Source organism: Drosophila santomea, chromosome 2R, assembly GCF_016746245.2.
Source record: "Drosophila santomea strain STO CAGO 1482 chromosome 2R, Prin_Dsan_1.1, whole genome shotgun sequence".
Classification (NCBI taxonomy): domain Eukaryota; kingdom Metazoa; phylum Arthropoda; class Insecta; order Diptera; family Drosophilidae; genus Drosophila; species Drosophila santomea.
This window is the reverse complement of record NC_053017.2, coordinates 12,991,939-13,016,587: the sequence shown is the minus strand read 5'-3', so window position 1 is coordinate 13,016,587 and position 24,649 is coordinate 12,991,939. Positions and strand designations below refer to the sequence as shown.

General features: G+C 44.3%; 2 protein-coding genes and 2 long non-coding RNA genes across 4 annotated transcripts in view; 2 read left to right on the top strand and 2 right to left on the bottom strand.

Moving 5' to 3' along the window:
• Window positions 1–24,649, bottom strand: part of LOC122756407 — a 70,054-nt gene that overhangs the window by 6,959 nt on the left and 38,446 nt on the right. The gene's annotated exons all lie outside the window — the stretch shown is intronic.
• On the bottom strand, window positions 2,526–12,132 carry LOC120444693. Its single transcript, XR_005615706.1, has 3 exons — window positions 12,011–12,132; window positions 2,679–2,841; window positions 2,526–2,616 (listed from the first exon to the last, which is right to left on the bottom strand). It is a non-coding gene; the product is annotated as an uncharacterized LOC120444693 (long non-coding RNA).
• Window positions 3,724–4,442, top strand: LOC120444691 (general odorant-binding protein 56h). The gene is made up of 2 exons (XM_039624557.1): window positions 3,724–3,830; window positions 3,885–4,442. Exons 1-2 carry the CDS (start codon window positions 3,777–3,779, stop codon window positions 4,233–4,235), a joined length of 405 nt encoding a protein of 134 aa, XP_039480491.1. The 5' UTR covers window positions 3,724–3,776; the 3' UTR covers window positions 4,236–4,442.
• On the top strand, window positions 15,967–22,375 carry LOC120444689 (toll-like receptor 7). The gene has a single exon (XM_039624555.1). It carries the CDS (start codon window positions 16,281–16,283, stop codon window positions 20,619–20,621), a length of 4,341 nt encoding a protein of 1,446 aa, XP_039480489.1. The 5' UTR covers window positions 15,967–16,280; the 3' UTR covers window positions 20,622–22,375.

Genomic DNA, 24,649 nt, shown 5'->3' with positions numbered 1-24,649 from the left:
AAAGTTGAGATTAAGCATACAGACTCCAGGGACATAGACGCAGCGCAAGTTTGTCGAATCATGCTGCCACGCCCACTCTAACGCCCACAAACCGCCCAAAACTGCCACGCCCACACTTTTGAAAAATGTTTTGATATTTTTTCATTTTTGTATTGGTGTTGTAAATTTCTATCGATTTGTCAAAAAAAATTTTGCCACGCCCACTCTAACGCCCACAAACCGCCCAAATCTGCCACGCCCACACTTTTGAAAAATGTTTTGATATTTTTTCATTTTTGTATTGGTCTTGTAAATTTCTATCGATTTGCCAAAAAACTTTTTGCCACGCCCACTCTAACGCCCTCAAACCGCCCAAAGCTGCTACGCCCACACTTTTGAAAAATGTTTTGATATTTTTTCATTTTTGTATTAGTCTTGTAAATTTCTATCTATTTGCCAAAAAACTTTTTGCCACGCCCACTCTTACGCACACAAACCGCCAAAAACTGTCAGTGTTAAAGACTCTCCTTTGCACTTCCACTAGCTGAGTAACGGGTATCAGATAGTCGGGGAACTCGACTATAGCGTTCTCTCTTGTTTTAATTGTAAATCTAGGTTTTAAATCCTACTACTTTTAATAGCATTAAGTACTGTTTTTATAATATAATTGGTTTTTCCTCAAATAAATCCGGATTTTAGAGAGCTCATAGCCACGTTTACAATTGCATTACGATTTTGATGTCGATCTTGTTGTTCCAGTTATCGCATACAGACACATTACTGGATTTATTTTTAAATTTCCTTTGGTTTCTCTCTGGTTATATGGTTATATGCATTCACCCAAATGCCCATGCCTCGAATAATTTCCCCTCTATGAATTTCCAATATTATAATAAATGCCTCGAAATCCAATTACTTTACCACAATGTCCGAAATATATTTTGATTTCGTATTCCCATCCCAGTTTCGGGCCCTTGGCTTTTGTGGTCAACGCACAACCAACCGATGGTGCAGCATTCGAAAACCCGAAATGCCGAAAACCCGAAAACCGTAAAACGCAAGTTGCAACAAACAAAGAACTCATGCGGCTTGCAATTGTGAAGGGTCAACATTCATTCATTTTTGGGGGAATGTCACTTTTCCTTTTTCCCCATTATTCGGCTCAGTGGGAGATCGAATTCGTGGCTGCAAGGGAAATTTCCGGGCGGGAGGTGTGAAAATGCCAAAACAGATGGACATAGAAGCGGCACATTTCATTCACTGACTGCTGCTGGGAATTAATTGAGGCAGCTTGACAGCTGGCCTGGCCTGGCCTCTAACCGGGCCCAAAAATAGACTCCTACAATTCCACCCAACGTGGCTTAAAGTGTGGCCTTAAAGGCCAGGAAAACCAGCGGGGGGAGTCTACCAGAAACAGAGTTGTCAGAGCTCGAAGTCTGTTAATGAGCATTCAACTGGCTAATTAATTTTATACATTTATTAAACTTTGCCCCGCCAGTCGCCACTCGGCAGTCGCCAGTCGGCAGTCGGCAGGCATCCCACAAACTATTTACCATACAAATCTAATTTTATCAACTTTGTCTTTGGCCGCTTAACTAGCTGAGTTGTCCTGTGTTGTCCTGTTCCATTTCTCTAGTTGCTCGGCCAGGATCTCTGGTGGACTTCTTCCTTCCCCAACTCCTGTCAAAACATTGTGACACAGTTCTGCTTTCTTACAATTTGCCCCGCTCTTTATTTAGCAACGTTTGCTACGGCTAGCGCCATTCTCTTGGCTCATTAACGTTGGCCTTTGTTTCGTCCTGTCATCGTTGTCGTCTGCCGCTGCTGCTGATGCCAGGAAAAGCAGGAGGAAAGCGAGGAAAAGTGGGAAAGGATAGAAAGGAGACAGACAGCTGGAGCTGAGCCATCCTGGCATTCTGCATCTATCGCCTTTGTGCGGTGGCCTTTGTAATTTATAAAAGTCCACCGAACGGTCTTCGGCTATTCCTAATATCAGTTGAGCTGGCTGACTGGATGGCTGGAGTATGTAAATCAGGTCAAAACAATGCAACTGACAGTGAATTGTGCTCGGTTGTCGTCATCCCCCCCTTTCCACCTCTTCCAGTTTGGCCCGTGCCACAATGACACATTCAGGACCTGAACAGTTTTACTTCATTACTGGTTACTCAGCAATTCATTCAGAGAACACAGAGACACACCTTGTGTCTGAGCAAGTGTCCCTGTTCGGGCGCCATCGCATTGCCCTTTTTATGGCCATGTCCTTTTGCTTATCCTGCCTGACTAATGACAAGCAGTGGTAGCCGAATCCTCTCCGCTTTTCCAACCTCTCGGCCTTTTGTCAACCACTTTGCTTCGCCTTGGGAACATCGTCCTTTTCGGCCATGGACTCCTCTTCTTTTTGTTTCTTGGCGAAAAACGAAAATCCAACTTACATGTAGGGGCACAGGACCCAAGTGGGCGTGTCCGGGCATAGAACGGAATAGGACAGGCTCCTTTTTCGACTTGGACAGGTGCTCTTCTCTCTATAACAAAGGCATAAATTATTTGTGCTGTCAACATGGCTTCCACAGCCCTCCTGTAAATGGCAGTTGGCCTGCGAACTCGAGCTTATTGTTTGTCTATTGATTTGAATTTGCCCTGGAATTATGCAAGTTATTTTATATCTGTATATATACCAACAAATGTTTGTTGTATCATACCCGTAGTGGGGGACTGATGGATGTTTAATTGTTATGGATATGCACTGTAGACTTGAGCAATCTGTAACTTCGATTAAGAACGTCTGCAGATGAATGGCTAGATATATGGGATCACCTTTTGAAGTATTGATTGCAGTCCGATTGAAATAAATTGCTTTTGGCACTATAAAAGGATAGTAAAGGTAGTATTACACTATGTGATAAACTCTACTAACTAAAAAGCTTTCTTTTTTTAATTTATGGTATAATTAAATTCACGTTTTCGACTAATGAGTCTTTATAATTACAGATCCGTTGCGCGTAAAATGTCATTAAGCAATGAATGACAAGCAAGCACTTTAGATAAATTCATAGATGGAAGTAGAGCAAAGAAAGTTAAATGTGTTTCACAATGGCCATCTTATCTGGTAATGAAACATTTTAAGCACATTACTAATATAGCTGAATTTTTAATAAATTTTATGATTCACAAATGGTGAATTTCATGATTACCGCTTTCCTACAAATTCGTTGCTAGAACTGTGCTAATTTGGTAAATTATTCAGCATCGACCTTCGTTCGATGCCAGCATTCTCTAATATATTGCGGTGATTATGTGAGATTAAAAGCCTTCTAAAATATCAATTGGGGATACGGCAATGGACAGAAAGACCTGAACAAATGGCATGCAAATCAATTGGGCGAGTGTGAATGGCTCAAACAAAGCCCAAAAATTGTCAAACTCTGACCGCATCTAAATACAATAAATGAATAATTGATTTGTTGTGGGGGGGCCGGCAACTAATTGCGACTAACTTTGCTGATTTGTGTAGCAAGTTTCTGGCCCAACTCCCAACACATCGAAAATGGCAAATGGACTGATAATGGAATATAATTACAATCGAAAAAGGGAAATTTGTTTGTGCAGTAATTGTCCGTATTGTGCGTAATCAAATTTAGATTCATCTCGCAAAAAGTTTAATTGCCTTAATTGCATTCCCCCTGATTCTGATTTACACTGATCTGGTATAAAAGGCGCCAGTTTCACGCAAATAACCAACAGTCGAGGCTATCGAGTGAATCCGGAACAGCTTTAACAAATATAATATATAACTCAAAATGAAGTACACTCTTTTCTGTGTTGCACTGGCTGCTCTTATGTCCATGGGACAGGTACTGCTACTGTAAGCTAAATTTGATTTGTTACTGATGGAAATCTTTTCGTAGTGCAATCCGGACTTTCGCCAAATAATGCAGCAGTGCATGGAGACCAACCAAATGACCGAGGCCGATCTCAAGGAGTTCATGGCCAGCGGAATGCAGAGCAATGCCAAGGAGAACCTCAAGTGCTACACAAAGTGCCTGATGGAGAAGCAGGGCCATCTCACCAATGGCCAGTTCAATGCCCAGGCTATGCTCGACACCCTCAAGAATGTGCCCCAGATCAAGGACAAAATGGACGAGATTGCCTCGGGAGTGAATGCCTGCAAGGACATCAAGGGCAGCAACGATTGCGACACCGCCTTCAAGGTGACCATGTGCCTGAAGGAGCACAAGGCCATTCCCGGACATCACTAATGCCCGTTCGCAATGTTTTTTGGTTCCAAAGCATTGCTTAGTTGCATTTTGTTAAATAAACTTGTTCAAGTTTAAGCAAAGTTTATTGGTATAGGTAAGACCAGAAAGAACTACCTTCCATGTCTCTTAAGTATCGAAGTCGATGTAAAAATCTCAAAATCCTAAAAGACGATCAATTGGAATTCAGCTAAATACAACTGCGTCTATCATGCAATCACACAGGAGTTTTCTTCATTTCCAAATATTTCCTATCATAATCTAATCGACATACCACATACCAATCGATAATTAACCAGGTGCGTCACATTCAACGATTGCGACCTAGCCCAAAAACTCAGGTCAAAATGAAATCGCTTGGGGAGTCCAGAATGATAAGCCAACAACTACCAGAAATAAGGAAAAGCCAGAGTTAAAGAGTTGACTTGGCTGCCACATTCCGTGATTTATCAACTCTCGAGATTCTAGGAAGCCGTCATTGACAACCTGTTTCCTTCGAGCCAACGCAGCAGTGTGTTGTCTACGAAAATCATTTGTCAATTTTAATAAGTTTAAAATCAAGATAATTAAAAGAGAACTTCGAAACAAAGGGGGGTGCCTGGCAACCAAGAATGGTGGCGGATGGAATGCGGGATGTGGGGATGAGTATCCTTTCCTTTTCTTTGGAACACTGTGACACCAATTACCGCTAATAAATCATTTCACGTGTGAGACTCTCCCGCCTCTGCCACCATCCATACAAACCCATATATACGTACATACCTTTCGGGTAACATATGAGCTGCGCTTAATGGCGAAAATCGGGGCGAACGGGGGGATTGTATGGGATCGAGAGCCAATGTAACCATAGAAGATGTTACATAAATCAACGCCGCAGCAGCCTGCAATGGAGGAAGACAAACGCGGTTCGTTGCACTTGTCCGCCGGAGGAGGAGAGGAGTGGATTCGATTCCCGGGCATCAGAGATGGGGATACTTGGGTATATAGTAGAGTGTGAGAGTGAGGAACCACGGGACCGGCAGGTTGACAAGTCGGCAGCGACATGAGACAACAGAATCTGAAAAAGAAAGCCAAGAATTCTTTGAAGGACCCAGCCCAGCAATGACAATTTGAAAAAGAATCCCTGCTTCTTGTTTGAATTGAAAGGTCGCAGTTGGAGATGGCGATGGCGATGGCTATGGCTATAGAGTTTAGAACTCAAAAAGCGGAGTTTGGGGTCGTAGTTGGGACCTGGACTTTGGGGCGTTGTCATGACAGCCACATGCATACAAATTTTACCCACTTCAAATTGTGCAGCCCGGCCATGCATATAATGGCTTGGCCTTTTATCAACTAACAAATACCAGGCAACAAAAAACTTTCCAACGATGGATGACTACAGTTGCAGACAGGGCAGGCGAAGAGTGGGGGGTGAGGGGCCTTAGAGTTGCACTGGAAAACTCAATTTGAATATTGTTGGACTACGAAACAAGAAAAGCGAGCCGAGAAGCGGACCGAACGACCAAAGACGGGCTGCTCCAAGACGTACATACCACATGATGAAATGCAGTCAAGTTAAAAAGTGTCACTTGAGTTATGAGTTCATTGTTTGGAGTTACCAAGACACCGGCCAGCCGAGTGGGGAAAGAGTTGGATTCGGATGATGATGGAGCAGGCTGCTTTTCAATGGGATATTGTTGGGGGAGTCGCTGGTTATAGTTGAATTGGCCCGGTCTGGTTTGGTCAAAAAGGATTGCCGGGTGGTGGTGACGGGATGACTAAGACGATTGCGGTGGCTCGGAAAATATTGTGGCGGCTGTGTAGTTTATTGTCAAGTCAATCTGCAGATACAATGCTGCCTATGTTTCAGCCGGGTGGCTTTGGATTAATTTGATCCCAGAGATTTGATGGAGAGTTCCAAGCGCCAAAACTAATTCTGAAGATAAGTTCATACTCCCGCCCTCGAACCGCACAATTGTCACCCCGAATGCTTGGTTTTCGGTTTATTTCAACACTTGCTGGGTTTTCCTGCCGCCCGGTATTATCGCAGTCAAGCGATCTCATTTGCTGATCCGCTGTCACCGATAACGGGTGTGCGATAGGAAAATAATAGATATGGCATAGACATGGTCATATGAAGTGAATTTCAATTTTGAAAAATTGCTTTCAAATGTGTGTGTGAAAAACGGAAATGCTGCGTTACTTCCCCTTTCCCCTTCCTCTTGTGTTTCCTCTTTTCGGGCGAGGAGCGTGCGCCCAAATTAGAAAGCAAATGGCTGGGAGGAGGGGTTCGGGTTCGAGTTCGTCCCATATTTACAGCCCGAAAAGTTGACACTTTAGTTGCTGTTCTTGCACATTATGTGCGGGTGCACGTTTCCCGCTCGGGGAAAACTAACGGCGCAGTCCCGCTCAAGATGCACGGGCACGGGCAGGGCATTGGCGATCAGATACTCAGATACTCGTACGTATGTATGTATATAGGTCCCAGATCTCGAACCCCCTGGTTCACACCAAAAAGTCCCGGGAGGGCGATCTTGCAGCACCGTAGACCCGAATTAACATATGCAAGAGTTTTATTGCTAAATCCTTATTATGTGGGAACTGGCGCAGTGTATCTCATTGTCGGGTTTTTGGTATTTGTCGGAATTTAATTATCGGTTGCATGTCAACGCCTTTTCAATACCTTCATTATGCTCCTGGGTCGCGACGCAGGGTCATCATTAAGCGCGCCTAAATATACATTTTTGGTGAATTCTAATTTTAATTGCCGCCACCGTCTATTTCGGTACCAATTCGAATCTTCAAGCCGCCATAGAAACCCACGTCTGTTGAATAGAAATGCAGATACACGGTAACTGAAATTTTATTTAAATTACCCGGATGTTAACAATTTTCAGTCCATGGGCTTTGATCACACAGTAGCATTTGATTTATGAATATAATTTAAGGTTGTACCAGCTGATCAAAAGTAACGGCTTGGCAGAGGCCATGGGAATTTGGCATTTGAATTGGATATAAATTATTGAAAATATGGTAAAAATAGTTTGCTAACTTTAACTACATCACATAAATTTATTCAAAATCAAAACTTGACCGTATTTTTGCAGTTAACCAAATTCCACTGCAAACTTCAACTCAGTTGTGTAAATTTTGATCTAAGTAATCATAAAAGTGGCTTGGCCGTCGAAAGATTTTTTTTGCACTTTTTTGTCCTCTCAAGTGGCTTAAAGCCCAACCAATTCCCCAAACTACCTCAATGGCAACCGTGTGTACATATCTTTTTGCCATCTGATGCCTCGTAGAATGCCAGAAAAAATATAAAAACAAGAGAGAACGCTATAGTCGAGTTCCCCGACTATCTGATACCCGTTACTCAGCTAGTGGAAGTGCAAAGGAGAGTCTTTAACACTGACAGTTTTTGGCGGTTTGTGGGCGTAAGAGTGGGCGTGGCAAAAAGTTTTTTGGCAAATAGATAGAAATTTACAAGACTAATACAAAAATGAAAAAATATCAAAACATTTTTCAAAAGTGTGGGCGTAGCAGCTTTGGGCGGTTTGAGGGCGTTAGAGTGGGCGTGGCAAAAAGTTTTTTGGCAAATCAATAGAAATTTACAAGACCAATACAAAAATGAAAAAATATCAAAACATTTTTCAAAAGTGTGGGCGTGGCAGATTTGGGCGGTTTGTGGGCGTTAGAGTGGGCGTGGCAAAAAGTTTTTTTGCAAATCGATAGAAATTTACAAGACTAATACAAAAATGAAAAAATATCAAAACATTTTTCAAAAGTGTGGGCGTGGCAGATTTGGGCGGTTTGTGGGCGTTAGAGTGGGCGTGGCAGCATGATTCGACAAACTTGCGCTGCGTCTATGTCCCTGGAGTCTGTATGCTTAATCTCAACTTTCTAGCTTTTGTAGTTCCTGAGATCTCGACGTTCATACGGACGGACAGACGGACAGACGGACAGACGGACAGACGGACAGACGGACGGACAGACGGACATGGCCAAATCGACTCGGCTATTGATCCTGATCAAGAATATATATACTTTATATGGTCGGAAACGCTTCCTTCTGCCTGTTACATACTTTTCAACGAATCTAGTATACCCTTTTACTCTACGAGTAACGGGTATAAAAAACACGCCTAACCAACTCAAATCAAGCAATTGACTGAGGGGGCCGAACTTTGTTGTCAATCAAATTGTCGCAAGGGCCACACGCAAATTTATTAAATCGATATGCCGTCAAAATTGAAAGTGGTTGGGTATGGCAGGTCGGGGAAATGTGAAATGGGAAATGGGATTGGTTAGCTGGAAAATCCCTGCGATGTCAGACAGTTGAAAGCCCAGTGCAAACATTTGCCTTGATTGCACTCGATATGCGCCATCCAACGATTCTCCATTGGCCTTGGCAATGCCGAAAAGCAAATATTTGAATGTCGTGAAAAATGGAACAGTTGTGGGTGGAAAATGATGTGTGCGATGAGGAATACATATGTATGTCTGCGAAAGTGGGTTGCATAAATTTATTGTTATTACAAGCGATTTTCTAAAATAATTAATAGCAAGTGTGCGAGTCTTCTGTGGCTGTCACCAGCAGAAATTACAATTACAAGAACAGTTACATTGCGCACAATGGGCCATTTCAAATTGATAGGACGGTGGGATGGTATGATTGCAGGAGGGGTAGGTAGGGGGTAGAAATCGGCATGGTGTCCGGCAATTGTGCATTTTGTCAATGGGAATTAAATTGGCAGTCGTCGACTCTCAGAACGTCAACTCACACCACCGACACCACCGAGAAGGAAGTGACAGCAGAGAAATTTTGGCGGTGGAATGGAAGTTGGATGGGGAGTGGGATTGGAAGTGGGATTGGGAGTAGGATTTCAGATGCTCGAAACGGCAGGATGTCAAAGTTCCTAAAGGGACCAAGTCCGGGTGGTTCAATTGTGGGCATGTTGAGCGGTCTGTCCGCAGCGCACAGGATTCAGGATTGAGGATTCAGGACTTAGGACGCCGGATTCAGGCTTCAGGATTCGATCGTTCAGTTGGCTGGCCATTCCCATCATTAGCGCCTGTACGTGTCAAATTGATGCTGTTATTGTTCTCCCCCAGCAAAACTGTGTGTGTGTGTGTCTGTGTATGTGTGTGTGTGTGTATGTGGGTGTGTGTAGTATATATCCTGGAATGGCCGTGAGTACTATTTGACATTTAGCTTAGCCGCGGGTGACAAATTTAATGGACGCGCACAGAGTTCTTTTGTTCGATTAAGGGTGCTGTTTCACCCAGTCAATTGTTGGGATGCCTAATTACTGTTCTATATTCCAGACATTTGGCATAAATATTTTGTAAATACCAGACCAAAAGTGGAACAGAGCTCAGATGGCAGCATTCCAACCGCAAGATAAAGGTATTAACCCTTTTTAGCCGAAAAGCTGACAAGTGTTAAGGCGCTAAGAATCGTGACATACCCATTGCACGTACTATTCATGGTTGATATTTGAATTCCATAAATGGTTTACCACATTACCATCGCAATGGTAAAAATTGATATTCTCCAGAAGAAATGTTTGATGCTTTCGTTGTGATTTCCCGTGCACACTCTTCTGGTATAAATCAATTAGTTGTGGACAGTTTTCCACGTTGAAATCGAGCTCGTAAATTAGAAATGTTATAAGGCGCACACAAGTTTTGAATGAATAAGCAAAATGCATTCGGCTTCAAGTTACCTGCGGTACTACGTGGCTTGGCCATATCTTAGATGGCCAAGCTTTTGGGCCCGCTCTCAAATAAATTATTTTTGATTGATGTGGCTCGAAAAGACCGAGCACGTGCAACAGACTCGTTGAGATTCGTCAAAAACTCAACCCCGGCGGACCGGGATGATGATTAAAATGCAGCCAAGGTTACGTGTGGCGTCCATCGAAAAAATATCCAGCCAAAAGAAATAACACAAAAAAGTATATACAAATATGTTTTAATTGTCTCGGTTTTTGGGCATTTGTACGAGTGAATGCTTTTTTGTTCCTCGAGGGGAGTAAAATGCTCGCACATATGATTTTTGAGTTCTTCGAATTAACGAGCTATGGACGTGCACGGCATTCCACTGGAAAATAACATACATATCTGTATCTCCACATGAAAATTCTTAGTAATTTATTATACGTTTGGCTTGGTTCTGGGCAGTGTTTTGCGGCAAACTAGTTTAGTGACGCCTTGTAACAGTTCTTGGGAAAGCGGTCAACCAGCCAGCCATTCAGAAAGTCGCTAAATGAAAACCCCAAAGCCCATCCAACACTACAGAGTTGCACGTGCTCAAATTGCAGACACACTCCATCTCCCAGAATCCCCTACCTCAATTCAGATCCCTTCAAGCCGATTGAAGAACCATTTCGGAGGGTTCTTAAAGTGGTGCCATAAATGCGATTCGAGTGCGCCTGGCCATATCCCATATCCCTCCTATCTAGTTGCTGGTTTTATTGGCCCACTCGTGTGTAATTGCTATTATTTTCAACAACCAAACAGTTTGTTTCGTCGACGGTCTTCCTAGAATTATGGCTCATACTTGCCGCTTTCCCGGGAAAACTTGGCTGCCTGGCTTTTCCTTAATAGTTACTTGGCTTAAGGGGTTTTATTCATTGAACACAATTTAATGGAGGTTCTTCTGGTTGTTTATGCGCATCGCTATATCACACTGTAACTGGGCAGCTGCAATGAATTCGTATCTCTGGAACACTTTTCCAAATGAGTTCGTTTAACTGCAGCTTAAGTTTTAAACTCAAATTACTTTCTACCGCCTACTTGTATACAACTTTGTGCAGTACGGTTAGAAAATTCGACTTCAAAGAAATAAGAGGTGCTATAAAATGTTTTTAAAGCCGTTATCAGAGGTGCAAAAGTAGGTAATATGGAAGGGAAGCATTTAAAAGAGATATATAGTACATACATGAGTTGAGTTCTTACTACACTTGAAAGTATTTGGATAAGGTTTTTGAATTAAATTAAAAAGATATTTGTTGTCGAAATGAATTAAAGTCTATTTTGAAAAATCCATTATAAACCAATAAAACCTTGTGCTGATACTTTTCCAGCTGCCATTCTGCATTCTCCTTGCGAAGAGTCGCCTAACACTTGGAAACACTGTTGCCACTCACATTCGCACAGTCATCGCACGGAATCCCCGGAGACAAAAGGCTTTGAATACGGCTTCGATTGCCCGGCACTTGTTCAAGTTTAATTGGAAAACGCAAAATGCAATATTTGCTTACGCTCGAATCCTGGGATTCGAGTAGCCATGATTCGGAGGCGGAAATCGAAAAGCCAGGCAAGTGTGGGCTGTATGGACTGTATGGGCTGTATGGGCTGTATGGACTGTATGGGTGGAAACAATCAATAGATCAAAACTGCACACGAGGCGCTGCGCTTGTGCATCCAATTGCAATCATCGAGAGCCAAAGGGAAGCGGCACAAGAAACAAAATATGGCCAAGCAAACGCGGTCTCAAAAATCAGGCAACACCACGATGGCGATGGCGATGAGGATGAGGTTGAGGACGAAAGTCAACAGAAGGCGGAAAACTGGCTCGGTTGAGAACCTGAAGCTGAACCGGAGGAGCCACAGAGAGAGCCAGGCGATGACTAAACAAAGTTAGACAAGATTGTGCAACACACAAAACAGAGGCAGCAAAAACTGCAGCTCGCTCGCCTGCATTGTTTGCTTCCCGATTGAGGAAAAGAAGGAAGAGGAGCACCTTCTCCCAATCTTGTGCTGCCAATGCAGTATCTTCTGCCCGTCCCACTCACCTGTTAGTGCCAGCTTGTTGGCACTGCCACTGCCACTTCCAGCCCAGTTGACTTAACGTGAGTTGAGCTGGCCAAGTTGCCCGGCGAGTTTTGCAAACTTCTTGCTGGCTGGTTGGTTGGTTGGTCGGTTGGCCTGTTGTGATTGTGTGCGGCATAATTGCATGCGATTATGCTGCCCGCTCAGCTGTGCAATTTATATCATGGGAGCAGCGGACTCCACACTGGGTAGCCCCCACCCCCCTCTGCAATCTTCACACTTGAAAACTGCCAACAAGATCCAGGCATCCTGCTATCACCCAAACAAAACGGAGTTGTGTAGCACGACACTCATACTTTGTATGAGGAACTAAAGTATATTACACTGTTTATCAACTTGTTGACGTGGTTCTAAGTTTACGCTCAAAATTTTAGTAATTTTCAAAAACTGGATTGGTGTCGGACTGACATGTACATGTATCTCATACCTGAAAGCAACGCAGAATATTCAGAAGAATAACTCACACCATATTATCTATACGCTTAAAATACAATTTATGAGCATACCATCAAAGCTTAAATGAATAACTCAAATGGTCTTCAATGCAAGTCGGTTTTTACATTTCAGTAAGTGAATCCCAAATACTTAAATATGCCCAGATTAAACCGGCAACATGCCACCACTTTAAAGTCCTGCCGGATTCTAATTCCAATTTGGCAGCAAACGAGCCGAATAACGACCTGCATTTGGCCAACATTGATCCGATTAACTTGCTGGGACAAAGTTTGTTGTCATGTTGCGTTGGTCACGGAAAAGCCATCAATAAAGGCGAGTAGATGCAATTTGGAGAATTTCATCAATCAGAGCGATTGCATTTCATGCTGCATTTTTGCCCTGCAAAACGAGCCCGTTAATGAACAAAAAGGAGACAAAGGGGAGTTTCCTTTGTCAAAGCTCCATCAATTCGCTGCAGATAGGGTTCCTATGATGGCTAGCTGTTCACAGGCAAAAAAAAAAAAACGAAAATAGAAAATACAAAAATGCCAAAGCTGTTCCACTGTGCGGTAACCGCTTCGATTCCATACCCCCCCAAAATTCGGAATCGGAATCTGAATCGGAATCCTCCTCACCCTGTCTGTCAATTTCAGCTGCTGCTGCGGCACCAGAAAATTTGTTTTTAGTTCAGTTTTTGGCCAGCAATCCTGTGTCCAGCCGGCATATTTTATATCGGTCTGTGCGGCATTTGCCATTTCACAATTTGTTCGGGATTGCCATCTCTCATTCCCCAAGCCAAAAACTACGAAATTCCCCATTGACTGACCCAGCATTGAAGCCCGGCGTCTGATAATAGAACTGGTCCATGGAAATCGACTTTGTCCGGCTTCCCGGAGCCACTAATCGAAAAGTTGTGCCCTGCTCGTCGCACTTTAGTAATTAAACTTTGCCAACTCATTTTATTGTCGCTCTCTAATTATTTATGCATACATCAGCGACTGCACTTCCAGCAGTCCGGCAGGCTGACAATTTATCACGCAATTTAATGCATATTTAAATGTCATAACTGTGCAATATAAATCGAAATATTCGAAACGAAGAGATATCAGCAAGATAACCCCTGTCCGGGGTGCAGGCATAAATATTATAAATACATTCCGAACATTGCCCCAAACATGAAGACATCTGGGGAGATACATGACTTCATGGTGGCATCGCCGCAGATAAGCTGCAGTATGAACTACAGAGCTCCATGATAACCCGCAATAATAAGAAATAAAAGAAATGTCTTTGTTTCGTTGTGCTACACTATCGCATTTCGAGGAGAGGAATATAAAGGCGTAAATTAACAACCCAGTTGCGCATAGAAATTCTCTTATTCATGGTCTGAAAATCTTTATTATATTAAAACCAAAATTGATCAGGAATTTACCTGCCACTACTTTATAGAATAATTAAATGTATGTAAATGCAGTTTAAGAAGATGCATTGCTTGCAACTTTAGAGATTCTTTTCCTTCAATTCATTTGTATATTTATCCCCCTGAGCAACATTTGTGATTCAAATGCAAGGTAAACATATGTATATAAAGAAACATTGTTTGCCTAACTCTCAGCAGTTTTTATCCTTTCCCGACTTACTTTCCTACTCCGTGCCGAGTTAATATCCCTGTAAGTACAGAACCCACTTCTTGGTCGATAAATAAGTGTCCTGCAGCATTTCAGGAAGCCACTCACACACACAAATGCGCTTATATATTAGCTTTCCAGCATTTTCACACTCAGCTGGAGGAGATGTGGAAAAATAGTAAAATGAAAACAAGTTGAACAAGTTTTCGACACCTCGAAAAAACAATGCCAATGCTGTGTGCTGTATCTTAGCAGGGAGTCAAGTTGGAGCTCAAGTCAAAGGTACTAACTTAGTTACATGCGCTCTCTTTGTCACTGAGCTTGGACCTTCAGATATTGGGGGTGGTATTTTGGTCGAACTGGGTGGATTTTCCGACTGGACATTTGTTTCGCCGCCCCAGCCTCCTAATGAAAAAGTTCTTATGAATAATAAATGCATTAGAGAAACTTCCTTTCACATACAACAAACAAAAGTTCCATCTACGGTTAGAGCGATGGCCCCCAAAAAGAATGTTTTATGGTTGGTATGGGGCAGCAGCAGCAGCAGTATTCATAAATATTACATTTTGCGTACGCAACTCCAGAGGTGGCAAATGATTCACTCGCCACTCGAGAACTTCTCTTCTCCAGGCGGCCTTGGCCATCTATGTAGCTCGTAAGTATTTCGAATTGTCTAAACAAAAACTGCAGTTCGAGTTCAAACAATCGGAGATTATAAATAGATACGCATAGTATCTTGTGTTTCTTGGATCTTTCGGATGGTGGATATTCATCTAGTGCAGAGTTCGGGGCAATGTGTTAAACATCTTTTGGCGTTGACAAAATGGCATGCCGCTTGATTATCAGCTGCAGCTGCGGCAATTACAAGATGCCGAGATGCAGAACTCTGGGAAGCAGAAAAAGTATCCGACGGATATGCATGCGGCGCGTGTGAGTTAATGGTAACAATAACAATCTCCCTGGATTGATGGGGTATCCGAGGGGAGGGGCGGTGGTTCGACGGGAATCTCTGCTTAAACTATTGAGTAAAAGAGCGCAGGGAGAGTTTTCAGATGCGAGATACGAAGATACGGATACTGAGATGAATGAATGAGTTTCAGAGAGCGAGAAGTCTGGAGTTTTGTTGGTTTGTTATGTTAATAGTTTTAAATTCTTCATGGCTGGTTGATAGAAAATTATTTAGTAAATTAATAATCTTAAATATAAATGACGCGTTGAATAAACTGCAAATATATCATAAAACATATCCTCTAAGCTCATTTTAATTTAAAAGATGTTAAGTTACCCCGGCGTTTTTAAAGCAATAGAGCCGACTAAGCGTCATAAATACATAAAAATACATATGTGTGCTTTTATTAAAATGCAGTTGAGTCCTAAAAATAATTATTTCAGGAAATTAAGTGATAGTTTTTTAATCTTTGCACCATCGGCTTGCCCTGTCAACAAAGCCCTTAAAAAATATTAATTAATATTGCTATAATTGTTGACTTATGTGATTACTACCTATTGACAATAGCAATTTTATTCCCTATTGAATTTCAAGTTGCTATTTGCTCTTGGTCAATGTTTACGTTTGATTCACAAATTCAAACAGCAACTTCACTCAAAGTATCTCTTTCACTCAAACGATTTTCTCTCTCATTGCGAACCTTCTCTCACGAACAGTGGCGCCATTACGCCAAGCAGCGGCGGTAAATGCTACTAAAATTGCTCTCTTTTTCAGCGCTCATGCGCCATTGCTCGGCGGTATCATTCGTATCTGCGAGATACTTTGCCGTCCGTCGAAGCGGCAACTCGAGACTCAGCCGTCAGTTTGTGGCAAACCTGAAAACAGTTCGAGTGCGAGTGCCGTACGGTTCGGACGTGTGGGCCACGCACAATTCAAATCGCAAAACGCAGAGTTAACCAAATAAGAATATTGGAGAAAATAAGAGAAACAGCCATCAGAACAAGTGAAAGAGAAATTATACGAATGCGCTGAATGTGAAAAATTCCAAAAAGAAAAAAAAATACACCCAGTTTAAATGTGCGCTTAGTGAAACAGTGGCCAGGAAAAATGTCAATTGACCAAGAGTGAAAAAACCACACGAAAACCACGCGAACTACACCCCTTTAAGGTATCTGCAAGATACAGATACCCAGGCCCCCCCCAAGCACAAAACCCACAACCATGGCGGCAATCCTGCTGCTCCTGCTCGGGTTCTCCTGGAGTCTAGCGGTCGAATCCGCCCTGGCGCCCAAGGATAGCGAATCGAGTGCCAGCGCAATGTTGGGCGCCGGAACAGGAGCCGCTGCCACGGTATCGCTATCCGGCGACTACTCCTCGCTGCTGTCCAATGTGCCGGCAGCCTCGCCGGTTCCGGCCAATCCATCGCAGCACAGTGGTCCGGCCAACCAGTGCTCCTGGTCGTACAACGGCACCAGTGCGGTGCACTGCGCCCTGCGTCTCATTGAGCGACAGCCTGGTCTGGATCTCCAGGGCGCCGATGGCAGCAGCCAGTTAACTATACAGTGCAGCGAGCTCTACCTCTTTGAATCCTCACTGCCGGTGGCAGTATTCGCCAGATTGCAGACCCTGGAGGCGCTGCGTCTGGACTCGTGCAAGCTGCTCCAGTTGCCCAACAATGCCTTCGAGGGATTGGCCACTCTGAAATCCCTGCGCTTGAGCACACACAACAGTGAGTGGGGTCCAACGAGGACCCTCGAGCTCTTTCCCGACTCCCTCGGTGGTTTGAAACAGCTCACCGATCTGGATCTGGGCGACAACAATCTGCGTCAGCTGCCCTCCGGCTTTCTCTGCCCGGTGGGCAATCTCCAGGTGCTGAATCTCACCCGCAATCGCATTCGCACTGCCGAACAGCTGGGATTTGCGGACATGAACTGCGGTGCGGGCTCTGGAAGTGCTGGCAGTGAACTGCAGGTACTGGACGCCAGTCACAACGAGTTGAGATCCATCAGCGAAAGCTGGGGAATTTCCCGACTACGCCGATTGCAGCACCTGAATCTTGCCTACAATAATCTATCGGAACTTTCTGGGGAGGCGCTAGCTGGCTTAGCTTCCCTGAGGATAGTCAATCTGAGTAATAACCACCTGGAGACACTGCCGGAAGGACTTTTTGCTGGTTCCAAGGAACTTAGGGAGATCCACCTGCAGCAGAACGAGCTCTACGAGCTGCCCAAGGGATTGTTCCATCGCCTGGAACAACTTTTGGTTGTGGATTTATCCGGTAACCAGCTGACCTCCAATCACGTGGATAACACCACCTTTGCCGGCCTTATTCGACTTATTGTGCTGAATCTGGCCCATAATGCTCTGACTCGCATTGATTACCGCACCTTCAAGGAGCTGTACTTCCTGCAGATCCTGAATTTGCGAAACAACTCCATTGGCCACATCGAGGATAATGCCTTCCTGCCGTTGTACAATCTGCACACCCTCAACCTGGCCGAGAATCGCCTGCACACCCTGGATGATAAACTATTCAATGGGTTGTATGTACTGTCCAAGTTGACGCTCAACAATAATCTCATCAGCGTGGTCGAGCCTGCTGTGTTCAAAAACTGCTCGGATTTGAAGGAGCTGGACCTGAGCTCTAACCAGCTGAATGAGGTACCTCGTGCCCTGCAGGATTTGGCCATGTTGCGCACTCTCGACCTGGGCGAGAATCAAATCCGTACCTTCGACAACCAGAGCTTTAAGAATCTGCACCAGCTAACGGGTCTACGGCTGATAGACAACCAGATTGGCAACATAACAGTGGGCATGTTCCAGGATCTGCCCAGGCTTAGTGTTCTGAACTTGGCCAAGAACCGCATCCAGAGCATCGAGCGGGGATCCTTCGACAAGAACTTCGAGTTGGAGGCCATTCGCCTGGACAGGAATTTCCTTGCGGACATAAATGGAGTTTTCGCTACACTAGTTTCACTGCTGTGGTTAAATCTTTCGGAGAACCATTTGGTGTGGTTCGATTACGCATTCATCCCATCGAACCTGAAATGGCTGGATATCCATGGAAACTATATCGAGGCCCTCGGTAATTACTACAAGCTTCAGGAGGAGATTCGAGTAAAAACGCTGGATGCCTCGCACAATCGCATCACAGAAATTGGACCAATGTCGATTCCCAACACAATAGAGTTGCTGTTCATCAACAACAATCTCATTGGAAATGTGCAGCCCAATGCCTTTGTGGATAAGGCAAATCTGGCACGAGTGGATCTCTATGCCAATCAGCTGAGTAAACTGCAGTTGCAACAGTTGCGAGTGGCTCCAGTGGTGGCTCCCAAACCATTGCCAGAGTTTTACCTGGGCGGTAATCCGTTCGAGTGCGACTGCACCATGGACTGGCTGCAGAGGATTAACAACTTGACCACCCGTCAGCATCCGAGGGTGATGGATATGGCCAACATTGAGTGCGTGATGCCTCACGCCCGCGGTGCTGCAGTGCGTCCTTTGAGTGGCCTGCGTCCGCAGGACTTCCTCTGCCGCTACGAGTCGCATTGTTTCGCCCTATGTCACTGCTGTGACTTTGATGCCTGCGATTGCGAGATGACGTGTCCGAGTAATTGCACCTGCTACCACGACCAAATCTGGTCCACCAATGTTGTCGACTGTGGTGGCCAACAGACCACGGAGCTGCCACGGCGCGTTCCCATGGATTCCAGTGTGGTGTACCTCGATGGCAACAACTTCCCTGTGCTGAAGAATCATGCATTTATCGGGCGCAAGAACCTGCGAGCTCTCTATGTGAATGGCAGCCAGGTGGCGGCTATACAAAATCGCACCTTCGCCAGCCTGGCCTCGCTGCAGTTGCTCCATCTGGCCGATAATAAGCTGCGCACTCTGCATGGCTACGAGTTCGAGCAGCTTTCCGCATTGAGGGAGCTGTATCTGCAGAATAACCAACTGACGACCATTGAGAACGCCACTCTGGCACCATTGGCCGCCTTGGAGCTAATCCGCATTGATGGCAACCGTCTGGTCACTCTTCCCATTTGGCAGATGCACGCCACCCACTTCGGCACAAGATTAAAATCCATCAGCTTGGGCAGGAACCAATGGAGCTGCAGATGTCAGTTCTTGCAGGCCCTCACCTCGTATGTGGCGGATAATGCCCTGATTGTCCAGGATGCCCAGGATATCTACTGCATGGCCGCCAGTTCGGGAGCTGGTAGTGCTGCACTGGAGGATAGCAGCTCAAATTCGGGATCTCTGGAGAAGAGAGAGCTGGATTTTAACGCCACAGGTGCTGCCTGCACTGATTACTACTCTGGTGGCTCAATGCTGCAGCATGGCATCCCAGAATCGTATATTCCCTTGCTGGCTGCTGCACTGGCTCTTCTCTTCCTGCTCGTGGTCATCGCCATGGTCTTTGCCTTCCGCGAATCCTTGAGGATCTGGCTGTTTGCCCATTACGGGGTTCGCGTATTCGGACCACGTTGCGAGGAGTCGGAGAAGCTCTACGATGCCGTGCTCCTGCATTCCGCCAAGGATTCGGAGTTCGTGTGCCAGCACTTGGCCGCCCAGCTGGAAACCGGACGACCACCACTGAGGGTCTGTCTACAGCACCGGGACCTGGCCCATGATGCCACCCACTATCAGCTCTTGGAGGCGACAAGGGTCTCCCGCCGAGTGGTCATCCTGCTCACCCGGAACTTCCTTCAAACGGAGTGGGCCCGCTGTGAGCTACGACGGTCGGTTCATGATGCCCTGCGGGGAAGGCCTCAGAAGCTGGTGATCATCGAAGAGCCCGAGGTCGCCTTCGAGGCGGAGAGCGATATTGAGCTGCTGCCCTATCTGAAAACATCAGCTGTTCATCGAATCCGCCGCTCGGATCGCCACTTCTGGGAGAAGCTGCGCTACGCCCTGCCCGTGGACTATCCCACATTCCGGGGCAACAACTACACGCTGGAGCTGGACCATCACAACCACGAGCGGGTGAAACAGCCGGCAAGTCCCGGCCTGCTCTATCGCCAGGCTCCGCCACCCGCCTACTGTGGTCCAGCGGATGGAGTTGGAATCGGTGCTGTTCCACAAGCTGTACCAGTGAATGCCTCGGTTCCCGCGGAACAGAACTACTCCACGGCCACCACGGCCACACCCAGTCCCAGGCCGCAGCGAAGAGGAGAGCAGTCGGGATCTGGATCAGGTGGAAACCATCACCTGCACGCCCAGTACTACCAGCATCACGGGATGCGTCCGCCATCGGAGCACATATACTCCAGCATCGACTCGGACTACTCGACCCTGGATAACGAGCAGCACATGCTGATGATGCCGGGTGCACCGGGTGGACTTGCCATGGAAGCAGCCCAGAGGGCACAGACCTGGCGACCCAAGCGGGAGCAGCTGCATCTTCAGCAGGCCCAGGCCGGAACACTGGGCTCCAAGGCGAGTCAGTCGGCCCATCAGCAGCAGCAGCAGCAGCACCAACAGCAGCAGCAGCAACAAAATCCGACAGCCGTGTCCGGACAACAGCAGGGACCCCATGTTCAGGCGTATCTGGTGTAAGGAGGCGTGGGGCAGAACCGACCGCATTCTGGGAGAGTGACAGTGATTTCTTTAGGGACTGGTTCCTGTGCATAATTTTAATTACTAAAATATATGTGCGAGTTAAGCTAAGGAGGGGGGAGGGAAAACAAAATAGAAATGCGGAAGTTGCAACTAGCCAGCCAGATTTTAACGTATATTATTTTGTTTATCCAGTGTAAAGTCATTTTAGATGCACTAAACAAACACAGCGCACACAGCCCCAAGGAACGAGATACAAGATACAAGATACATAGTGGGCCGAGAGCCTCGGCCATGTCAAGTGTATGCATCCAAAAGCGGGTAGGTGGGGGGGTTGTAAAGTGAGAGCAGGGATGTTACTTACTACAATGCCATTTCAAAGTTTCAAAACTTTACCACACCAAACTTAGTTTTCTCCCTCACATGAGCACGAACTTTTGGTCTTCATCTGGCATTTGCTTAGCCGAGAATTGCCCGAGGGGGGAATTTGTGATAACTTTTTAATATGGTTTTAATCAGTTGGACTCCAGTACCTCGAGTATAAAGATTCCCGAGTCGAGATGGAGTTTCCATGGGCGAGCTGCATTTGCATTCCCAAATTGATTGTTCAATAATTGACTTGGTAATGGCCATTAACCCGGAATAGCTACCCCTGTATGTATCCGCGCATCTCCAGCATCCTGCATCCATTTGTAAATAGCTCTCAGTACCGTATTTACTGTCCAAACATAGATATACACACATACAGAGGTGCAGATACATCCACAGATCCACAGATACATTTACAGATACAGATACACCTTTAAACAGTTACAGATACGAATTCATAACCATATGGGTATAATTCAATAATCACATTCGAGTACACATGTAAATTGCATGCCGCAGCCGTAAAATCGATAAATGCATTTGTCAAGTAATCTGTATGTAAAAAGCATAAATAATTAGCTAGCAAACCGACAGCCCGGGAAGATTTCCCGTGGTTAACTACATCGTAATAACGATAATATGCAGATGGTAGATGGGCGGCGAAGTAAACAAAATCCGAAACAGAAAAGCTCATTTTAAACACTTACGCTTACCAAAACTAACGATAATTGTAATAAAAGTTTAGCAAACTGGCGCGGCGCATACACAATATGCATAGCTAATTATATATAGTACATACATATATTCATGGATATATCAATGTGCGTGTCTGCATGTACGTGACTGTGTAAAGTAAAGCAAACTACTGATATTAAAGAACTACTATGTATGAGGTATACTATATATATATATACATATTTGTATGTATGCACGCATGTACGCATAGATCTACGCATATATTATACGAGTAAATGTTTAACAACTGCCTATAGAAAGTACGAAACAGAAGAGCATTTAATTCAGCACACATACACACAAAACACACACTCGCCTACTCGTCATTAATTAAGCAAATCAGTTTGAAACTATTGAGATTTAGAAAAAGGGGTATGAAAATGAAAAGGAACCCCTCACACACACAAGACACTTGTACCAGTATATGAAAAACCCAAAACTGTTATTTAATTTTATCATTTTGTAATATACGTCGATCGGCCCTAAGTTTAGTTCTAGTGCAGCTCTAATATAATTGTATAACCTATGGATAATTCAATTTTGTGAATACAACTATTTATATACTCTATATATACATCTAAAAATCTATGTACGATTACGACAAACAACAAAGATATTTTTCTGTTTCGCCAGCGAACAATGCAAATGAAATGAACAACTTTTTTAAAACAAAAACCCGAAAACTGTGTCGATAAATGGTTTGTGGGATTGCGGGCTTGTGGGATTGTTGGATTGCTCTACCATTTCCAGCTGGCTTTTTGCTGCTTTTGCTAATTTAATTCATCATGCACATGAGTTGCTGTTTTGTAATCCTCACGCATTTGCAGGGGCGTCCGCGGAGGAGGGGTTTTCGGTCGGCGGCCCGTCAAAGTCAACGGACAAACGTAGCTCAGCTACAAGCCGTCAAAGTGATAAATCATTTTTTTTTCTATACGCTATACGCTATAGTGTATATGTATATGCATGTATATAAACCGACAGACAAATGCGCAGCTACGCAAGTACCATACAAATCAGCCCCCTTTTTCCATCCAATTCAGATGGTTCATCATCATCTATAGCGCCTCGAAAACCCAACTTCCCAGTCGCCCAATCTCCCAGTCTCTCAGTCTCCATGTCTATCTGTCTGGCGGTTAAATGATGGCTGTTTCCATTTGAAGGGTAACAGAAACACACTCGTACCTGGGCTGGAGTGGATTTCTATGACGCTTTTGGCATTTATGCCAGGCCAACTCGAGCTCAAGGGCCACAGAGTTGTAAATACTGGTGAAACAAATCGAGGAACTTCGTTTTCCGTATCCGTATCGGTATCTCAATTTCTCATATCAACTACACTCGATTTCGATTGCCATACAGTTGGGAAAATCAAAAGAAAAGGGGAAACGGTTTTATTGAGGAGGGGGGACCACCATTCAACTGCATCTGCAATTGCAAAGTTTTTTAATTTTCTCGAACAGAAGAAGCGTTTCGCACTGCACACAACTTGTAACTAATAGAATTACAAAACCGGGCAAAGATACAATGCAACACTTGTGTACCTAGAATCTAGAATGATGATGGGGGAAACTGTGGAAAGAGAATTTTTTGGGGGGTGGTGGGAAAAATCGGAAGCCCTAGTTAAGGAATTTTTGGAAAATTTCATTTAACAATTTCCTAATTGTTTGCAGATACGCATCTGCTGTCGAGTGGCATTTTCCCCGGGGAGGGTTTTTCCCTAGCGCTTTTCTGCTAAATTTCCAGTAAAATCGATAGCCAGCTCTTTAAATCAATGCTCTAGTTTTTCCAAGGAAGTTAACGCATAAGCAGAAGTAGAAGCAGAAGCCTGGCAAAAAGATATTTCATATTGCCTGATCAAAATTCAATACGTGTTGCAAATATCGGATTTCCATCAAAACAGAAACAAAAACAAAAAACAAAACAGTCGTAAAAAACATCGAGGGTTGCTGCCGACTCACATACATACGTGTGGCATAGGGGGCGGTGAAAAAATGTATAGGATACATCGGCCTTTGCTCGCTTATTATGATAATAAATTTTTATGCTGTAAGAAATAAAAGAGAGTGCGGAAAAAAATTAAATAAAAAAGTATCAGACGGCCACACACACACAGAGAGAAGGACCAAAGTGAATTAAATTGAATTGAAAACTGTTTCCCCGATAAAGGGCCCAGTTCTCAGGGGCAAGTTTAAATGCCCAGGACCCTACACTTGCAATCAAATTATTTAAATGTAATAAAAAAGGTCCGGCTAAATATTTGCCTTGGCCTGGCAAAAGTTGGCAATGTCAAATGTGGGCCAGTCATTCAGATTTCCTCTCAATGTCAGCTTTCAGTCAGATATGGCCCTACATATATATATATTCGTATATATATATATATCTTTTTTGTGAGCGGGGGCAAAACTGGGAAAACGCTTTTCGTCACGTTTTCGTCGGTAGAGCGCACAGAAATAGGCAAATAAATCTGTGCGAGCAACGGGAAAATTGAAACGAAATGCTTGGTCAGGCTTTTCTATATATTTACACCTACATATATATACATATATCTACTATATAGGCGGCAATTTTCAATTTCTAGCTGATAAACAACGACGCCAAGGTGATAAGTTCATTCTGACAGCTTGCAAATCAAAGTGTCTTTGGGTCTTTATTCCGCTTTTATATCTTTTACTTCGGGGAAAATCAATTTGGGCCAGGCAATGATAGAAGTTTTTGCGTGGGACTTGGCTCACATATTTCACTGTTTTATTTTTTGGCATAAAAAACAACGTAAGTCACTTTTAATTATACATGTCCAGATTGAGCAATGTTTTTAAACACTTGGTGTCAAAATGGTTGGAAAATTGTGAAAAATTCAGGCCCAATTGATTTTAATACATGATGCTACATGGCAACAGAGTTGTGGAAAGGTGCTGCCACACACTTTG

What these genes read in the sequence shown, in the direction of transcription:
- LOC120444689 (XM_039624555.1), top strand. Translation starts at nt 16,281, where the DNA reads ATGGCGGCAATCCTGCTGCTCCTGCTCGGGTTCTCCTGGAGTCTAGCG.
- LOC120444691 (XM_039624557.1), top strand. Translation starts at nt 3,777, where the DNA reads ATGAAGTACACTCTTTTCTGTGTTGCACTGGCTGCTCTTATGTCCATG. An exon ending in CTCTTATGTCCATGGGACAG is followed by an intron (nt 3,831 to 3,884) that starts GTACTGCTACTG and finishes ATCTTTTCGTAG; the next exon opens with TGCAATCCGGACTTTCGCCA.